This window comes from Oryx dammah, unplaced genomic scaffold (genome assembly GCF_014754425.2).
Source record: "Oryx dammah isolate SB20612 unplaced genomic scaffold, SCBI_Odam_1.1 HiC_scaffold_11, whole genome shotgun sequence".
In the NCBI taxonomy this organism is placed as follows: domain Eukaryota; kingdom Metazoa; phylum Chordata; class Mammalia; order Artiodactyla; family Bovidae; genus Oryx; species Oryx dammah.
The window spans coordinates 38,038,109-38,057,232 of NW_024070195.1; the positions used below are offsets into that span (position 1 = coordinate 38,038,109).

At 39.1% G+C, this 19,124-nt stretch overlaps 1 protein-coding gene across 2 annotated transcripts in view; it reads right to left on the reverse strand.

Annotated features, from left to right (window-relative positions):
- DNAH8 (dynein axonemal heavy chain 8) overlaps window positions 1-19,124 on the reverse strand; it is a 313,398-nt gene that overhangs the window by 125,675 nt on the left and 168,599 nt on the right. For both annotated transcript variants that reach the window (XM_040249771.1, XM_040249772.1), the window contains exons 58-64: window positions 16,992-17,122; window positions 12,653-12,806; window positions 10,570-10,734; window positions 8,659-8,885; window positions 5,703-5,821; window positions 3,694-3,797; window positions 2,492-2,668 (exon numbers count right to left, since the gene is read on the reverse strand). In XM_040249771.1, the coding sequence (XP_040105705.1) occupies window positions 2,492-2,668; window positions 3,694-3,797; window positions 5,703-5,821; window positions 8,659-8,885; window positions 10,570-10,734; window positions 12,653-12,806; window positions 16,992-17,122 (1,077 nt within the window). The remainder of the gene's footprint in view (window positions 1-2,491; window positions 2,669-3,693; window positions 3,798-5,702; window positions 5,822-8,658; window positions 8,886-10,569; window positions 10,735-12,652; window positions 12,807-16,991; window positions 17,123-19,124) is intronic.

Consider the following 19,124-nt stretch of genomic DNA (forward strand, 5'->3'; position numbering starts at 1 on the left):
TGTAAGGTTAGATTAGGAAAAAATAGTGTAGTAGGAAAATGAGTGAAGAAAAGAGGCTGATTAACTTGGTTTATGTGGAAAACCAATAAAGTTCCAGACAAGGAACTTGCACCGTCTACATTGGGCCACAGGCGCCCGCTTGAATAGCGGAGGGTGCCCCACCTTGGGCTCCCTCTCGAGTGGGTCTCATAAGCCTGGGCAAGTAGACTTGGTGAGCCTCCGCATTCCAAGGGATCAGCCTGAAAAGGAGAGGGAGGGAGAGGGATCAAGAGAAAGAATTGACACGGGGGAGGCCAGGCTTTTGCAAAAACCCCTTTCTGACTTTATTATTTAAAAGATGTTTATATACCCTGAATTTTACATAATGGAAGATACAGAGTCATGCAGGGGCAGCAGTCCTGACCCTTTCTGTATATCTTTTTGTATACAAAAGGTCTCAGGTGATTTACATTATCTTCTGGCCAAGAGGCTTGTTAACACTTTTTGGCTCTCTTCCTTAATGAATGTTAATCTCGTTTCCCCTGAAGTGTTTTTCTTTAATCTGCATCTCCCTTGAAGCACTAAAGTTACATCTCTATAGAACAAAGGTGCAGTGGGTTATAACTAAGATGGTACTTAACTCAAAGATGTATGTTGCCACTTGTTTTTTCTATATACCAACTATATCAACAAACAAAAGATATGAAAATTTGGCAGCAAGTATTGGCTCAACAATGAGATGCTGAATCAGTTTTATTCTAATGATCTTGACTCCTCGGAAGCCCCTGCATTCCTAGGATGTTTTAAGCTTCCTGTGCCTGCCGCAAACAATCACATGTGCAGCTGTAAGAGTCCTGTAGGCAGGCTAAAAAGCCGTCAGAGGGGTTTTGGATTGAAACACTCGTATTATGTTCAGGAGACTTATTATATAAAAGTTCTAAATTAACCTTTCCCAGAGAAAGGTGGTGCGGGGATAGCCCCCCTGTTAATGTTAGAAGAGTGGATGAAAAGCATAATGTAGTATGGCAGGCAGACTCTGGTTTTGGGGGTGGATGCTCAGGAAATTTCAGGGGTTCCCCCTGAAGCCTGATCACGCCCTTGCATTTTGTCAGGCTTCCTTCCTCATGACCTTTGCCATGGGCGGGGTTCCTCACGCTGGCTCCCGGCACCCCATGAACAGTATGAAAAGGCAAGGTGATAGAATACTGAAAGAGGAACTCCCCAGGTTGGTAGGTGCCCAATATGCTACTGGAGATCAGTGGAGAAATAACTCCAGAAAGAATGAAGGGATGGAGCCAAAACAAAAACAATACCCAGCTGTGGATGTGACTGGTGATAGAAGCAAGGTCCGATGCTGTAAAGAGCAACATTGCATAGGAACCTGGAATGTTAGGTCCATGGATCAAGACAAATTGGAAGTGGTCAAACAGGAGATGGCAAGAGTGAACATCGACATTCTAGGAATCAGCGAACTACAGTGGACTGGAATGGGTGAATTTAACTCAGATGACCATTATATCTACTACTGTGGGCAGGAATCCCTCAGAAGAAATGGAGTAGCCATCATGGTCAACAGAAGAGTCCAAAATGCAGTACTTGGATGCAATCTCAAAAATGACAGAATGATCTCTGTTTGTTTCCAAGGCAAACCATTCAATATCACAGTAATCCAAGTCTATGCCCCAACCAGTAATGCTGAAGAAGCTGAAGTTGAATGGTTCTATGAAGACCTACAAGACCTTTTAGAACTAACACCCAAAAAAGATGTCCTTTTCATTATAGGGGACTGGAATGCAAAAGTAGGAAATCAAGAAACACCTGGAGTAACAGCCAAATTTGGCCTTGGAATACAGAATGAAGCAGGGCAAAGGCTAATACAGTTTTGCCAAGAGAACACACTGTTCATAGCAAACACCCTCTTCCAACAACACAAGAGAAGACTCTACACATGGACATCACCAGATGGTCAACACTGAAATCAGATTGATTATATTCTTTGCAGCCAAAGATGGAGAAGCTCTATACAGTCAGCAAAAACAAGACCAGGAGCTGACTGTGGCTCAGATCATGAGCTCCTTATTGCCAAATTCACATTTAGATTGAAGAAAGTAGGGAAAACCACTACACCATTCAGGTATGACCTAAATAAAATCTCTTATGATTATACAGTGGAAGTGAGAAATAGATTTAAGGGACTAGATCTGATAGAGTGCCTGATGAACTATGGACGGAGGTTTGTGACATTGTACAGGAGGCAGGGATCAAGACCATCCCCATGGAAAACAAATGCAAAAAAAAGTTATGGGAAGTAAAGACTTAAAAAAATAAACTTAGGAAATGTAATCAGTAGAAATATTTGCTTCAAGACTCAGGGATTACAATCACATTAAGAAAGAAAATAAAGAATTCAATTCAGTTTTCTGATTACAAGAATCCCATAACTAAATTTTACGTAATGAAACATGGTGCCAGCTAGGACTTGTGTTGGGAGGGATAACAATGCACTGCTCACATTCAGGGCTGCTTCTGCTTCTTCCAGTGCAGGTCTAGCTGCCTCGAGCTTGGTCTCAGCTATTACTTTTTCACTATCGATTTCATCCACTATTTTTTGGGCTTTGTCTTTTACTTCTTGCACTTCATTTTTCACTTTGGCTGAAGCCTGAGCACTTACTGTGACTTCTGCTAATACCTGTAAAAGAAAGGAAAGATGAGGATCAACAGAAATCTTTTCAGCATAATTTACAGATTTGAGTATATGATATAAAACAAGAATGAGAGGAAATTCATCCCCCATTTAAGTTGTCTATATTTTAAGATGTATTAAAGTAACTCCTCTGAGCAGTTCTGTAGTCTTTGTGTCCTAAGCTTTTCTCGGTCATGAACTGTATTAATAAATATTTTAAACTTTCAGAAAAATGATATTTATACTCTATGTTATTTCTAGAAAATTAAAACTATTCAAAGTCAGTGTCATGGAATAAGGTCAGAAACTATATGAAGCCTCATGTAATAACAAAAAAAATAGCTAATGTTTGTTGACTGCCTACCATATATCCGGATGCTAAGGGTCTACCTTATGTCATATGCTAAGTGCCTCTCCCTGGCTCTAATATTTCAATAACTGGCTAAAAGTTGAGACTTAAGCATCTATTCTTAAGTGACTGCAAGTGGAAGGTGAAAGCAGCCTGAGACTGGGGGAGAAGCAGTAGGTAGAGAAGTAACACATATATATCCCTATCACCTTGGGAGGAGCATCTTTTAAAAAGACTCAATCAACTCTTCTTTTTATTCTTTTCCTTCCTTAAAACCAACTTCAGATCAAACTGGGGCTACCCCCAGAAACCCAGAGTCTGCAGAGACCTTAAAGAGAAGATCTAATATAATTTATTGTCAAGCAGAAATTTCCTATACAGATGACAGAAAATGAGAGAGAACCAGAGAAGGAAAAAAAACAGTCTTAGACCAAGTAGAGGATATAATAATTTAGGTATGTTTTGGAATAAATTAAACAAAAATATCTAATGGTCTTTGTAAATGTTGCTATTGTTGTTTAGTTGCTAAGTCGTATCCGACTCTTTTGCGACCCCATGTGGGCTGTATCTTACTGGAAATAACCTGTAGGTTTATATTCTGTTTACTTTTTAATAACATTTTTAAACAATGCTTTTTTTAAAATGTGGGAAGATATCCTTCACAGTGTAAATGCCAACTCACTTCATCTGCTTTTACGGAAGCTACTGCCAACTCCTTCTCCTTTACTGCAAGATCCTGAGAGAGTTTTGCCACAGATTCACTTGCCTCCATCAGCTTATCAAGACCTTTACAAACACACACATAGACACTTTCACTGAATATATGATTATCCCCTCATCAAACACTTATTTACTGCTTATAAAGAACCATGTGCTGGGTGCACGCTGTCTCTTCAGTCATGTCCACCTCTTTGCAACCCATGGACTGTAGCCCACCAGGTTTCTCTGTTCATGGGATTTTCCAGGCAAGAATACTGGAGTGGGTTGCCGAGCCTTCCTCCAGGGGATCTTCCTGACCCAGGGATCGAACCCATATCTCTTATGTCTCTTGCACTGGCAGGCAGGTCTTTTACCACCTGGGATGCCACTAGGGTCCCCTGGGAAGCCCTAAGGCACCATAATGTATACTATAACAAACACAAAATAGCTATGGACAAGATGTCTTAAAATACACATATTATAGAAGTAATAATACTGACCATATTTCTAACAGTTTTGGTTCAGCAGGAAATGAAGAAAATAAGTCTGATTGAAGAATAGCATCTAGTTACATTTAAGGGAAAGTCATATTGCTATAACAAGTAAAATGAATTTAGCCAGGAAACTTATTTGACAAATGTACGCTCTCCTTGGCTTTGCAAACAGTTTGTAACTATCATTTTTTGCCTTTGAATCACATTGCAACTGAGACGGCAAATGAGACATAATATATTAACATTTTTTGTGGTTCTCTGCTATAAAAATGAAAATAACTGCTAAAACTTCTGCAACTGTTTCTGAGACTCTCAGTGCTCTAGACAAAAATAACTGATTAACTGAAAATCTCACTAGGCGCTAGATAGAGGTGTGCTGGTAAACATTTAGAGTCTGGGTCTGGAGTGAGGGCATTCATTTGGATGGTTCCAGTTTCCACAGCATAGATAATCCCACCTTGTCTGATTTCAAGCTACCAAGAGGTTCTCAGCAACACACCATTATATAATATTTCTACCACAAAGATAGAATAGAAATAATAATGTTCCCCAAGAACATTAATAATAATAAAATAAAGTAAAAATAACTAAGAAGTAATGAGTTTTGAGTATTGCTTGCCCTCATTAACATAATTAATTTAATTGTACATTTATTAATTTTTAATAAAGGTTGTGGTTATCAACCAGATCATAACATTCCTAATTTAACCATCAGTTTTCATGAGCCAGTGCAGGTAGCTTCAACACACCACTGATTCTACAGCATCATATGAAAAAGCTGTAGGAAAGTCATGAGAAAGCCAGCAGAAGGAAGTTTCTCTTACAGGGCACCTACCATCACTGTAACTTCACAGACCTTTATGCTTTGTGACCACGTTCTGTGTAGAAGTGAAAATACAGCACTAAGGCACTTCAGGATTATTTGGGCCAAATGCTTTCTGGACATAAAACCTGTTTTCCTACTTATACTACATATACTGGACACTTAGAAACCTATTGCTCACGTAAAGTCTCTTTTTGTTTTCATTTGTTCGCTTTTGTTTCTGTTTTGTCTTTTCCTTTGTTAGAAATCTGAGAAGCAGTAACACAGCAAAGTTTATACAAATTGAGGGAAACGGCAATGAAACCATAAATTGAAATTGTGGTCAGTACCCAAGAGCTGGCTTTTCCCCATCTGTAAGCAGCAGCTCAACAACCATGGTGACTCACTACCCAACAGGATGGACCCAAAGCTGAAAGAGCTGGAAGAAATGGTTCCTGAAGAAAAACAGGCCACCTCTGTTTACATTTTTTCTGCCCAGACTTTCTTGACAGGTCAAAAGACCCATAAAGATATCCCTCAAAATAATCTAATACCAGCAATATTTCAACATTGATTATAAATCAATATTTCAATAAGAAAAATAAGTATTTCATTTTCAAACAACAATATCCACCAAACAAAATATTAGGATCTCTTTCAGACAAGCCCTAAAAGATCAGATTTTGTTCCACTTACCAATATTCATACGTTCAGCTTGTTCATTAATATATTTCACCTTTTCAGTGTAAATGTTTTTATAACCATTTATAAATGAGAGGTAAGATTTGGGAGTCACGTGTGCTCTTCGGCGGTATCTGAGAGTAGAACAGAAAAAAAGACCTTCAGGTAAGGCAGCAGGAATACTATATCTCTAACTGATTCTTTGACCTGACCCTTATCCCCATTCTGGGCTTCTGTTTCCTCTTCTGGAAAACTGAGAAAAGAATCACTGTCCTACACCTCCTAGGATTTTGTGAAGATCAAAAAATAAAACAGCATATGTAAACACACTTTGTAAACTTTAATGTCCTATACAGATATTAGGGATAAGTGGTTGAAATGAATTTGTGCTGAGATCTGTTTTCATTCACCAGATATTTGCCACACATCTCTTCCCCACTAGAAACCCAGATAAGTGGGCTTACAAAGGTGAAAGCCAATCTCTCCCCAGAATTTCTGGATTATCCTTGAAATCAAGGCACACTTGATTCAAACATCCAACTCACTACGGTTTCAGCATAATAATTCTATTTAACAATAGAAATAAGTAAAAGGAAAAATTTTTATACAGGAGAAACTCAAGTCGAAGAGATCTTCACATACTATAAGTTTATATTTTTATATTACATTAAGTTTATTTTGTATTAAATTTTTACATTCGGACTTCTGAACATTAAAAAGCATTTTTAAGGACTCTGGCATATATGTGACTATAGTAAAACATTATATAAATATTTTTTAAAGATTTTTTAATGCAAGCCATTTTTAAAGCCTTTTATTGAATTTGTTACAACTCTGCTTCTGTTTTTGGCTGCAAGGCATGTGGGATCTTTATTAGCTACCTGATCAGAGATCGAACCAGCACCTCCTATGTTGGAAGGCAAAATCTTAACCACTGGACTTCCAGGGAAGTCCCATATTATGCATATATATTGCATTCAGAATAAACTTCTACAATAAGAGGATATGAAAACTTTGAAAAATACACCAAATTTTCAAAAATAAGGACAATGGGTTTTTGTAGCTGCTGCTGCTGCTGCTAAGTCACTTCAGTCATGTCTGACTCTGTGCAACCCTACAGACGGCAGCCCACTAGGCTCCCCTGTCCCTGGGATTCTCCAGGCAAGAACACTGGAGTGGGTTGTCATTTCCTTTTCCAGTGCATGAAAGTGAGAAGTGAAAGTAAGGTCGCTCAGTCATGTCTGACTCTTAGCAACCCCATGGACTGCAGCCTACCAGGCTCCTCTGTCCATGGGATCTTCCAGGCAAGAGCACTGGAGTGGGGTGCCACTTGTAGCTGCACAAAGGTAAAAACTTCTCTTCACAAGTTGACAGCAATAGAGGTGGAGTTCAAGTTAAGCAGGAAGAAAATCATCCCAACAAAGAGAATTAACATACACAGATTTACCAGGAAAATCTGGGAGACTATCTATGATTATTTAAGAGGATGGTCCATGTACAGTTTTAAGTAAAGAAAATGACACAGGATAAACAAGTTTTTGTGAGATAAGATCCCCTACCCCTTGGAAAATCAATTAAGTGCTACCCAGACTCTCCATCTGGTCCCATTATTTCATGGCAAATAGATGGGGAAACAATGGAAATAGTGACAGACTTTATTTTCTTGGGCTCCAAAATCACTGCAGATGGTGACTGTAGCCATTAAATTAAAATATGCTTGCTCCTTGGAAGAAAAGCTATGACCAACCTAGACAGCATATTAAAAAGCAGAGACATTACTTGGATGACAAAGGTCTGTCTACTTAAAGCTATGGTTTCTTCAGTAGTCATGTATGGATGTGAGAGTTGGACTATAAAGAAAGCTGAGGGCCGAAGAATTGATGCTTTTGAACGGTGGTGTTGAAGAAAACTCTTGAGAGTCCCTTGAACTGCAAGGAGATCCAACCGGTCCATCCTAAAGGAAATCAGTCCTGAATACTCATTGGAAGGACTGATGCTGAAGTTGAAGCTCCAATACTTTGGCCACCTGATGCGAAGAACTGACTCCTTAGAAAAAACCCTGATGCTGGGAAAGACTGAAGGCAGGAGGAGAAGGTGACGACAGAGGATGAGATGGTTGGATGGCATCATCAACTCAATGGACATGCGTTTGAGTAAGCTCTGGGAGTTGGTGATGGATAGGGAAACCTGGTGTGCATCCATGGGGTTGCAAAGAGTTGGACAGAACTGAGCGACTGAACTGAAGACTCTGTGCAGAAAAATAGGCCTAGTCTTTCTGGGAGGTACTGCACGCCCTGAAGCTCATCCATGAACCCTAAGGAAGAAGTGCTCTGTTATAGAAACCATGTTGGCCCACCTTTATTTATAGCAATCATACCAGTGACTATCATGCTTTGGAAAAGACTGCTATATTCTTGAACTGTCAACACCAGCTTTCACATCATGAACGCCATTTCTGCTTTTAGGGACTGGACTCTTCCACTATCAATTAAACTTTAGTTTCATAATTATTTGTCATGAAAATATGGACAAGATTAAGTGATGCATATACATGATCCCTTAGCATAAGGCAATAATGAAACTTTAGGACAGTGGACTTCTTTAACCAAATAAATAATGAACTTGAATAAGAAACAAATTTTAAAGAGTTTATAATGAATTATTTTAAGTCATTTCCAAAAAATAAATTAAGCAAGTGAAATAAAATAATTCATTAAGTATCTGTTACTTTGAAGCCTGGAGGGAAAGGGATAGTTAAAAGTATGGATACTAGTTAATTTTAAAATCTCAATTATTTGTCATCATTTTATTACATAATCACTAGAAAATCAAAGCAAGGGAAAAATCTAAGTGCAGCTGGGATTTCGAGCTCAATCACTGTGACGAGTATCTTACTGGATGTTACATTTTATTCCTCTTTGGAGTGAACCTTGTGTTTCTGTAGCTATCACGCTTATGCATCATCACTTACCTTTGGAAATAACTTTCACAGCTCTCTGAAACCATGTCGTGAAAGAGGCCCATTGTTTCTACAACTTGTCTTTTGGTGTCACTAGAGCAGACAATACTATAGCCTGAAACGAAATAGGAGGCCACAGCAACCAGCGCCTCCCTAGGCCAGCGACTGAACCAGTCCATGGTGCAGCCCGATATCAAGCCAGGAAATTTCAAAGAGCGGGCCCGGAACTTCTCACCAACCTAGTGACAGAAATGTCAAAAAGCCTTATAAATTTTTAAAAAATTATATATTAAAAAAACACAGAGGGATTATAAGTCAGGCATCGGGATTATAAATCAGGCAGAGAGACCTTTTTATATTCTGGGCCTGACACAACAAATTTTTTTAGAAATCTTCTTAGACTGCATGAATATGTAAATTAAGTGTCCAGGTGCAAGGAGGTAATAGTTCCACACTCTTTCCTTTCCTAAGACTCGATCTGCTCAATTCTAGAAGCTACCATGTAAGAAGACACTGACATCTTCTTTGCCCATGTGCTACAAATACACATGGAATATTACTCAGTCATAAAAAGGAATGAATTTGAGTCAGTTGTAGTGAAGTAGATGAATCTACAGCCTGTTATACAGAGTGAAGTAAGTCAGAAAGAGAAAAACAAATATTGTATATTAACACATATATAAGAACCTAGAAAAACAGTACCGATGAACCTATTTACAAGGGAGAAATAGAGATGCAGACAAAAAGAATGGACTTGTGGACACAGTGAGAGAAGGGAGAGTAGGAGGAATTGAGAAAGTAGCAGTGATATATATATACTATCATGTAAAAGAGAGATCACCAGCGGGAAGCTGCTGCACAACACAGGGAGCCCAGCCTGGTGCTCTGTAACGGCCTAGATGTGGGGGACAGGAGGTGGGTGGGGGGCTCAAGAGGGATTCTTAAGCAAAAACAAAAAAATAACTAACTAAATTTGATACTTAAAATTTTAAAGAAAATTTTAAACAATCTGACATTAAAGATCTGTTCCAATATAGGAAAAATGGATGGAAAAAAAAAAAAGGAAACTGACAAACCACATTTCTAGAGAGAGATGACAAGGACAGTGAAAGGCTTGGAATCAGGGCAAGTGAGATCTGCAGAAGGAATGGGAGGTGTTTGGTCTAAAAAAGAAATTACTTAGGGAGTCTGCAGAAACTTTCCCCAAATATCTGAAGAGCTGAACGCAGGAGAGGGATTGGATTCACTTTACAGGACAAACGAAATCACAGGTGAAGAGTCAGAGACAAAATTCCACTGTTTTTAAAGAAGACCTTTCTGGCTATTAGACTACCTAAAAATTAAGCAAGATGCCCTATAAGTTAGTGAGCCACCTCCCCCACCCCCAAGAGCAGAACTGCCCAGTAGAATTTTCTATGATGATGGAAAGGATCTATATGTGTGCTTTCCATAGTAATCCCTAGCCACATGCAGCTATTGAGTATTTGAAATGAAACTAGTGGGACTGAGAAATTGGATTTTCATTTTTACTTAATTTTAACTGATCAAAAATCAAATGGCCACAAATGGCTAATGGTTACAATACTGGATAGCACAGTGAGTGAGAGACATTCAAACCTACATCAGGGACATTCTAGATAGTATGACTATATTGGAGCTAAAGCTAGACAAAACTATATCACTAAATCCTTTAAAATCAAATAATTTCTGTCTCTAGGTAATCAAAGTTGTAGGGTATGCAATAATTGCTAATGAGTATACTCAATTTTCACTCTTTAGTATGATTTTGGTCAGTGGAGATTGGTGGTAGTAAAGAAGTAACAAGTGTTCATTTCTGAGCAAATCATCTCATCAAAGAAGGTGAATAAGTACATTCAAGGAAGTAACTCCTCCTATGTAGAAATAACTAAAGTAAAAACTCACTGGAGAAAAGCAGAGAACAACGTGCAAGTTCTTCCTTGATCTTGAAATGAAGTATTCATACAGATTATCAAAGGTGGGAGGATGGCGAGGGAGCTCCCTTTTCATGACCGATATCAGCCCTTGGGTGATTTCATCCATCTCGTCCCGTGCAAACAAATTGGAGATCTTTGAGGAACAGGCAAGAAAGGGTTCAGTATTTTGAGAGTTCCCCACAGCCAATGCACTGCCAAAGTCTGGTCCTTTCCCATCCCTCCCACCCCCACCACTACATCATTTCTTTTCATATTTCTTCCTGTGTCTCTACAGTCAAATCCCTAGTTTGCCAGAAATTACAAGAGTGCAACTTTTTATTTAGCAGCTTAATCAGGAGCAAATTAAATTTCCTTTTGCTCAAATAGCTATTACCAAAAAGCCATCTGGTTTACCATTCCAACCACCACTTTACATGTCCAGTGATGCCTTCCGTTCTGATTCACAGTCAGTCTCAGCTGTGGTTCCAAAATAGTTAACTAGAGCATGCAGCAGTAGGCATGCATACACATCACTGTGAAGAGTTCATACGCAAGGTGCGCTTGCAGGGCTGGCCTTTGCCTGGCATCTGAGAACTAGGCTTTTGGAAGGAATCCTCCATTACTAGTCGATAAGGCTGTTCCACTGTACCTAGACTATTTATAAAAACATTGGGATAGATGGTGAAATCTGCTTTCCTTCTGGGAGTCTGGAATTTTGGCAGTTGTGGCTAGGCAGAGAACAACTACACGACCAGCCCCTAAGAAAACCTTGAATCTTGAGTCTCAAATGAGCTTCCTTGAACAGAAAGAGCACATGTGTTTCTGCACTTCACTTCGCATTTCTTCACTTTCACTTCACACCAAAAACACATTCTGTATGGACCCTTTAGTGAGAACATATTAATAGGAAGCATGTATATGGATTTCCCCACACTCCCCCAGATGTGTCTTTTTCTTTACTGATCCAGCTGAAAATCCTTACTGTGCTGCTGCAATACATCTTAGTCATAAGCTCAACTATATGCTGAGTCCTGTGCATCCTTCTAATAAAGTACCAAGCATGTTGGTGGTCAAAGAAGTGATGATAAAAATGATGTCAGCAGTGGTGACATTCAGTTCAGTTCAGTTGCTCAGTCATGTCCAACTCTTTGCAATCCCAGGGACTGCAGCATGACAGGCCTCCCTGTCCATCACCAACTCCCAGGGTTTACTCAAACTCGTGTCCATTGAGTCAGTGATGCTACCCAACCATCTCTTCCTCTGTTGTCCCCTTCTCCTCCTGCCTTCAATCTTTCCCAGCATCAGGGTCTTTTCCGATGAATCAGTTCTTTCACATCAGGTGGCCAAAGTATTGGAGTTGCAGCTTCAGCATCAGTCCTTCCAATGAATATTCAGGACTGGTTTCCTGTAGGATGGCTTGGTTGGATCTCCTTGCAGTCCAAAGGTCTCTCAAGCGTCTTCTCCAACATCACAGTTCAGAAGCATCAGTTCTTTGGTGCTCAGTGTTGACATACACATCTACTTACAGTTAGGGTAACTTTTTCAACCATTCTATACTTCTGATATTTAGATACATAAATGATATAGACAGATAAGTTTTGCATCTCCTAAAATAAATTACAGGATCAGGCCAAAGATTTATGAGACAAATAAGGCACCATATTTAAAATGGAAGAAAACATATAAAATATCTGGAGGTAAGCAGCATTAATTTCACAGAAACTTCAAAAAAATCGATTGAAGCTCATGTGTTAATCATTTCTAAAATGAAAAATGGGTACCAAATGGCTTCATTTCTTTTTTTAATAATTATCATGTATTTATTTGGCTGTGCCAAGTCTTGGTTGCATCCGTCCAGGATCTTTGCTGCAGCATGCACTCTAGTTGCAGCATGTGGTATCTACTTCCCTGACTAGGGATTGATCCTGGGCACCCTGTGTTGGGAGCTCAGAGTCTTAGTCACTGGGCCACCAGAGAAGTCCCTAAATACCTCACTTCTGAAAGACTGCTGCTTGCTCTATTCAGATTTACATTTTAAAAATATAACTTCTTTCTCTACTTTGGAGACATACCTCCCCTGAAGATAGCAGGTTGTTGAGATATTCTAGAAATGCCTCGTCTTTTATTTCATTGTCAGTAAAAATAAAAGTGATGCCTTTGCCATCAGCACCAGCAACTTTGTACAAGGCTTTTAAATCATCTGTGAGATTACTCACATTATAAGACCTAAGAAGAGAAGGAGCAGAAAGCTTTAATGAAAATATAGTCATCATTTATCTCAAAACACAATATAATCCATGATAATTAGAGCATGATCTGCACCTGCTCCAATAGAGTCTAAGTTAATAGTGCCTGCTAGAAAACACAGAGCTAAACAGCTGTACATTACCACTCTAAATAAATAGGTCTTATTTAGCTTGAGAAGTTAGTGGGGAATTTACTACAAGTGACTCACACAGAATAATTGGGAACAAGGAAAAGAACTTTTATTCCCTACAGTCCAACAGTGCTCAGCCAACAGATGTTTTTTGCCCAAGTGAATATATATGTAATATTTAAAACTAATCAGATATTTGGATGAGCTTAGATTGGTAAGAAGGTATAGATAAATTATAAGTAAAATTAGTGGTAAATTACATATAATGGTAATTTGCACATCTAATTAAGCAACTAGATTCAGAGATGCATTATGCAATGTGATATAAATAATAGAAATGTTATAATTATGTGGTCACAGATTCTGAAGAGAGACGAGCTTGGTCTCTGTTTTTCTTGTTTACCCTGTTTCCTACTAAACGCATGTGCTACCAGAAGTGATATGATATGTGAAAACAAAGCAGACATTTTCTTAAATGCGGCATGTAAATCCTCATGGGTAGATGCCAATGGAGGGATTATAAAGAAGTCCTTATTTGAAGGAGGTTTCATAGTGTAAGTAATAGGGAGTTCTGTGTAATCCATAGGGTCTAATGGAAAGACTACTGGCATTAAAACCAGGAAGACCAGAGTTCAAATCCCTGCCTTGCAGTTTTATGAAAGTCCCTTCGTGTTTTACAGCTTGTTTCCTCATCTTCAAAATGAAGATAATTATCAATTTGTAAAGGTTGTTATGGGCATTTGAGATGATGTAGCTTCAGTTCAGCTCAGTTCAGTCACTCAGTCATGTCCAACTCTTTGAGACCCCATGGACTGCAACATGCCAGGCCTCCCTGTCCATCACCAACTCCCAGAGTTTACTCAAACTCATGTCCACTGAGTTGGTGATGCCATCCAACTATCTCATCCTCTGTCGTCCCCTTCTCCTCCCGCCTTCAATCTTTTCCAGCATCAGTCTTTTCAAATGAGTCAGCTCTTTGCATCAGATGACCAAAGTACTAGAGTTTCAGCTTCAACATCAGTCCTTCCAATGAATATTCAGGACTGATTTCCCTTAGGATGGACCGGTTGGATCTCTTTGCACTCCAAGGGACTCTCAAGGGTCTTCTCCAACACCACAGTTCAAAAGCAACAATTCTTCAGCACTCAGCTTTCTTTACGGTCCAACTCTCACATCTACACATGACTACTGGAAAAATCATAGCCTTGACTAGATGGATTTTTGTTGGCAAAGTAATGTCTCTGCTTTTTAATATGCTGTCTAGGTTGGTCATACTTATATGCAGAATACATCATGAGAAACTCTGGGCTGGAAGAAGCACAAGCTGGAACGAAGATTGCCGGGAGAAATATCAATAACCTCAGATATGCAGATGACATCACCCTTATGGCAGAAAGTGAAGAGGAACTAAAAAGCCTCTTGATGAAAAAGGAGAGTGGAAAAGTTGGCTTAAAGCTCAACATTCAGAAAACAAAGATCATGGCATCTGGTTCCATCACTTCATGGGAAATAGATGGGGAAACAGTGGAAACAGTGTCAGACTTTATTTTGGGGGGCTCCAAAATCACTGCAGATGGTTATTTCAGCCATGAAATTAAAAGACACTCCTTGGAAGGAAAGTTATGACCAACCTAGATAGCATATTCAAAAGCAGAGACATTACTTTGCCAACAAAGGTCTGTCTAGTCAAGGCTATGGTTTTTCCAGTGGTCATGTATGGATGTGAGAGTTGGACTGTGAAGAAAGCTGAGCACCAAAGAATTGATGCTTTTGAACTGTGGTGTTGGAGAAGACTCTTGAGAGTCCCTTGGACTGCAAGGAGATCCAACCAGTCCATTCTAAAGGAGATCAACCCTGGGATTTCTTTGGAAGGAATGATGCTGAAGCTGAAACTCCGATACTTTGGCCACCTCATGAGAAGAGTTGACTAATTAGAAAAGACTTTAATGCTGGGAGGGATTGGGGGCAGGAGGAGAAGGGGACGACAGAGGATGAGATGGCTGGATGGCATCACCGACTCGATGGACATGAGTTTGAGTGAACTCCGGGAGTTGGTGATGGACAGGGAGACCTGGCGTGCTGCGATTCATGGGGTCGCAAAGAGTTGGACACGACTGAACAACTGAACTGAACTGAACTGAACTGAGGTTGGTCATAACCTTTCTTCCAAAGAGTAAGCTTAACTACACTTAAATGTATAAATAGCTTACTTTTATTTTTTTAACCTTTTTATTTTATATTGGAGTATAGCCAATTAACAATGCTGTGACAATTTCCGGTGGACAGCAAAGGGACTCAGCCCTACATATACATGTATCCATTCTCCGCTAAACTCCCCTCTCTCCCAGGCTGCCACATAACATTGAGCAGAGTTCCCTATGCTATACAGTAGGTCCTTGTTGGTTATCCATTTTACATACAGCAATGTGTACATAATTCTATATCCCAAACTCCCTAACTATCCCTTCCTCCTATTCTTCCCCTGGCAACCGTAAATTCATTCTCTAAGTCTGTGAGTCTATTTTTGTTTTGTAAATAAGTTCATCTGTATCATTTCTTTTTAGATTCTGCATATAAGAGATGTCATAGTTTATTTTTAAATTAGGAGAGGCAGTGAAGCCCTTCTGGGTGGCACTATAGTTAAAAGTCTTATAGATCTCAGCAAAAGGAATACTATCAAAAAGAAACGATCTATCCCCTCAAAATAATTCCCAAGGGGGAGAACTCATTACAAAGGGAAATGGGTAAGTTGGTTTGCTGAGAAGTAGCTGTACCTGTGAGAGATCCTTAGTCAGAACTGCCCGGTGTGGATAGAGCAACCCTCTCACTGACCACTCAATGAAGTCACAAAGCCATTTTGCTCATTTTTAAAAATTAAGCAGACTGTTAGGCATTGCTTTTACAATATATAGACATGGTCACAGCACACCCTCTCTAGGTCCAGACTCCTCTCGCTGCTTTCTTTCATACCTAAGCCTCTTGAGGAATTTTAAAATTTGTTTATATTTGCTTCTCTGACTTCCTTAATCGTGGCTTCTGCCCCCATCTGATCCACTCGAAGGTTTGACACCACTTTCCATGCTTTAATCTCGTTTTTAGGCTAATTCTCTGCCTCCTGGGGTTTCTGGAAACCACTCCAGATTTCCTCCGCTGCCTGGCCTCTTCTCCTCACTCCCCCTGCATTGTTATACCCACCATTTCTATCTCGAGGAGTACACTCAGACATGTGCAAGAATATTCATAACAGCTGTATCTGCAAATCAAAAACCCCGCAAATGTTTATCAACAGTACAATGGATAAGCAAATTGTGGCAATATGTGATGAAATGGAAGGCTCCACAGCAATAAAAATGAACAAACTACTGCTGCGTGTAGCATCATGGATGAATCTCACAAACACCGCGCAAGCAACAAAAACTGGACACTAAAAAAGTAAACCCCGTATGATTTGACTGACATAAAGCTGAAAAATAGGCAAAATAAATCAATGGGCTTAGAAGTTAGAATATTGTTCCCCTTAGGAAGGTAGTGGCTGGGACAAGACCCAAGGTGTACTTCTGGGTGCTAGTGATGTTTTATTTCTTTATCTGTGAACCAACTACATAGGTGTACTTACTTTTTGACACTCATGATTTGTGAACATTTTTTTAAAATGTATACTACCCTGAAATAAAAACATTTACTTGAAAAAGAAATACAATAAATTGTTGTAATCTCTTTTATTTTTGTTTGTTTGGCTATGCCCAGCAGCATGCAGGATCTCAGTTTCCTGACCAGGGATCAAACTGTTGCCTCCAGCAGTAGAAACATGGAGTCTTAACCACTGAACCTCCAGATAAATCCTATTGTAATTTTTTTTAATTTTATTTCATTTTTTAGTTGAAGGATAATTGCTTTACAATGCTGTGTTGCTTTCTGCCATACAACGACGCAAAGCAGTCATAATTATATATGTAATTTTTTAAATCGAACATTTCACAACAGTGAAATCAACAATAGAGAAAAAAAAATTGGCGTGTTTCATTTTATCTTACCTGGTTAATGTTATCTGGAATATTTGATATCCAGCTATAAAAGAGGCCAATCTTGAAAGACTTTGTTTCCCTGAACCACCGACACCCACAAGCAACGCGTTTCCACATGATGTTCGGATTATTCGTGAAATCTGTTTTGAAATAAAATGTTATATATTTGAAAATAGAATTCAGCTGTTTACATCTGCTTGCAATAAATGGGTCCATGGTTTGACCACATGCTTCAAGACTATATTAGACTTTTTCATTTAATGTAAAAGGTTTCATATTGATTTATTCAATTCCAGTTCTTTCATTGCCCATCTATATTTACATCATGAAAAAGAGTGCAAATTGGCTTTCCTATCTCCTATTTTAAAATGATTTTCTGTGTGTGTGTGTAATTTTATTATTTTCAGACTCAACGGGTAATGGAACTGCTCTTCCCAATCTGCAGGGAGCAGTTTTCAACTGTTTGCTTATTATCATCAGTCTAACACACTGACTTAAAACAGAAAACAAATGCTACTTGGCTCTACAACAAATGCTACCTCTACCATATCTCTGCCAGTGAAAATTTTTTAAAAGTATCAAAATTCTATTTACAATGGAGGCATGGAAACATCTGTAGAAAAAACTTAGGGAAGCAGCCTTTAGCCTTATGTTGCTTTTCTAAGGAGATTCCCTCACAGAGAGGATAAGGCCCAAACTGTGGTTTGAATCTTATTCAGGTCAGTTGGAGACATTGCTAAAAAGCTGTCTTTTACATTAATACCACTGATTAGAAGAAAATCTAGATGGATCATTAAATTCATTTATCACCACAACAAAGAATTTTTTTAAATTCAAGTTTTACAGGGGGCAGACACCTTGATATGTGTCAAATCTACTATTATATTTTAAATACGTTAATCACTTATGTGGTTTTGCACCTAGAACAGGGTACCAGGCCCATGAGACCAAGCCACTGTGGGTATTCAATAATTATTTGTTGGGACTTCCCTGGTGGTCTAGTGGTTGGGAATCTGCCTTGCAATGCAAGGAATTCAGGTTCAATCCCTGGTCTGGAAACTAAGATCCTACAAGCCTCAGAACAACTAAGCCCATGGGCCACAACTACTGAGCCCATGTACCACAACCAGGGAGTCCACATGCCATGATGAAAGAGCCCGCATGCCACAACTAAGAGCCAACATGGCCTAAATAAATAAATAAACATTTTAAAAATAATAATTATTAATTGTTGAATAGATGAATGTAAATTCGCCAATTTTGCAGAAGACGATTCTATAATAAATACAGAGTTAACTATCTCCTCTTTATGAAACCTTCATACTCCAATTTGTTGGAGAAACTCCATTTTGCTCTATAAATTACACAAACAACTCCTTCTGCAGCCTTTCACACCTGGATCCAAGCCATACTCCTTTTAGGGCATGCCTCCAGTTGGTTCCTATTTTTATCAGTCCTGTATACTCACATTTCCCTTTCCCCATAGTCTGTAAGTCAATCATGAAGTCAACATTTTTAAACACATCAACTTTTCCTCCATGGGCAACGGGATTTCCATTACACCAAAACATAGTTTGAGGGAATATTTTTTTCATAGGGTTCTCCAGCTTATTGTCTAAAAAGGTAAAACTGACTCAGCGAGTCAAACACAAAACCCATCAGTTTGCCCTTGAAAAACATTTGCTGTCATATGCTGCTGCTAAGTCGCTTCAGTCGTGTCCGACTCTGTGCGACCCCATAGACGGCAGCCCACCAGGCTCCCCTGTCCCTGGGATTCTCCAAGCAAGAACACTGGAGTGGGTTGCCATTTCCTTCTCCAATGCATGAAAGTAAAAAGTGAAAGGGAAGTCGTTCAGTAGTACCCGACTCTTAGCGACCCCTTGGACTGCAGCCCACCAGGCTCCTCTGTCCATGGGATTTTCCAGGCAAGAGGACTGGAGTGGGGCGCCATTGCCTTCTCCATTGCTGTCATATAGATGAATTTAAATAAGAGGTTTCTGATTAAGCCTTTGTTTTGTAAGAGAGTGAACTGACTTAACCTATAGATTCTCTTCTATTAACTATCAGATACTATAAATGTATTCTCTAAAAAAGTTTATCTGTGAAATTCACTAAGCTTTTACATTATCTATTTATATCAGT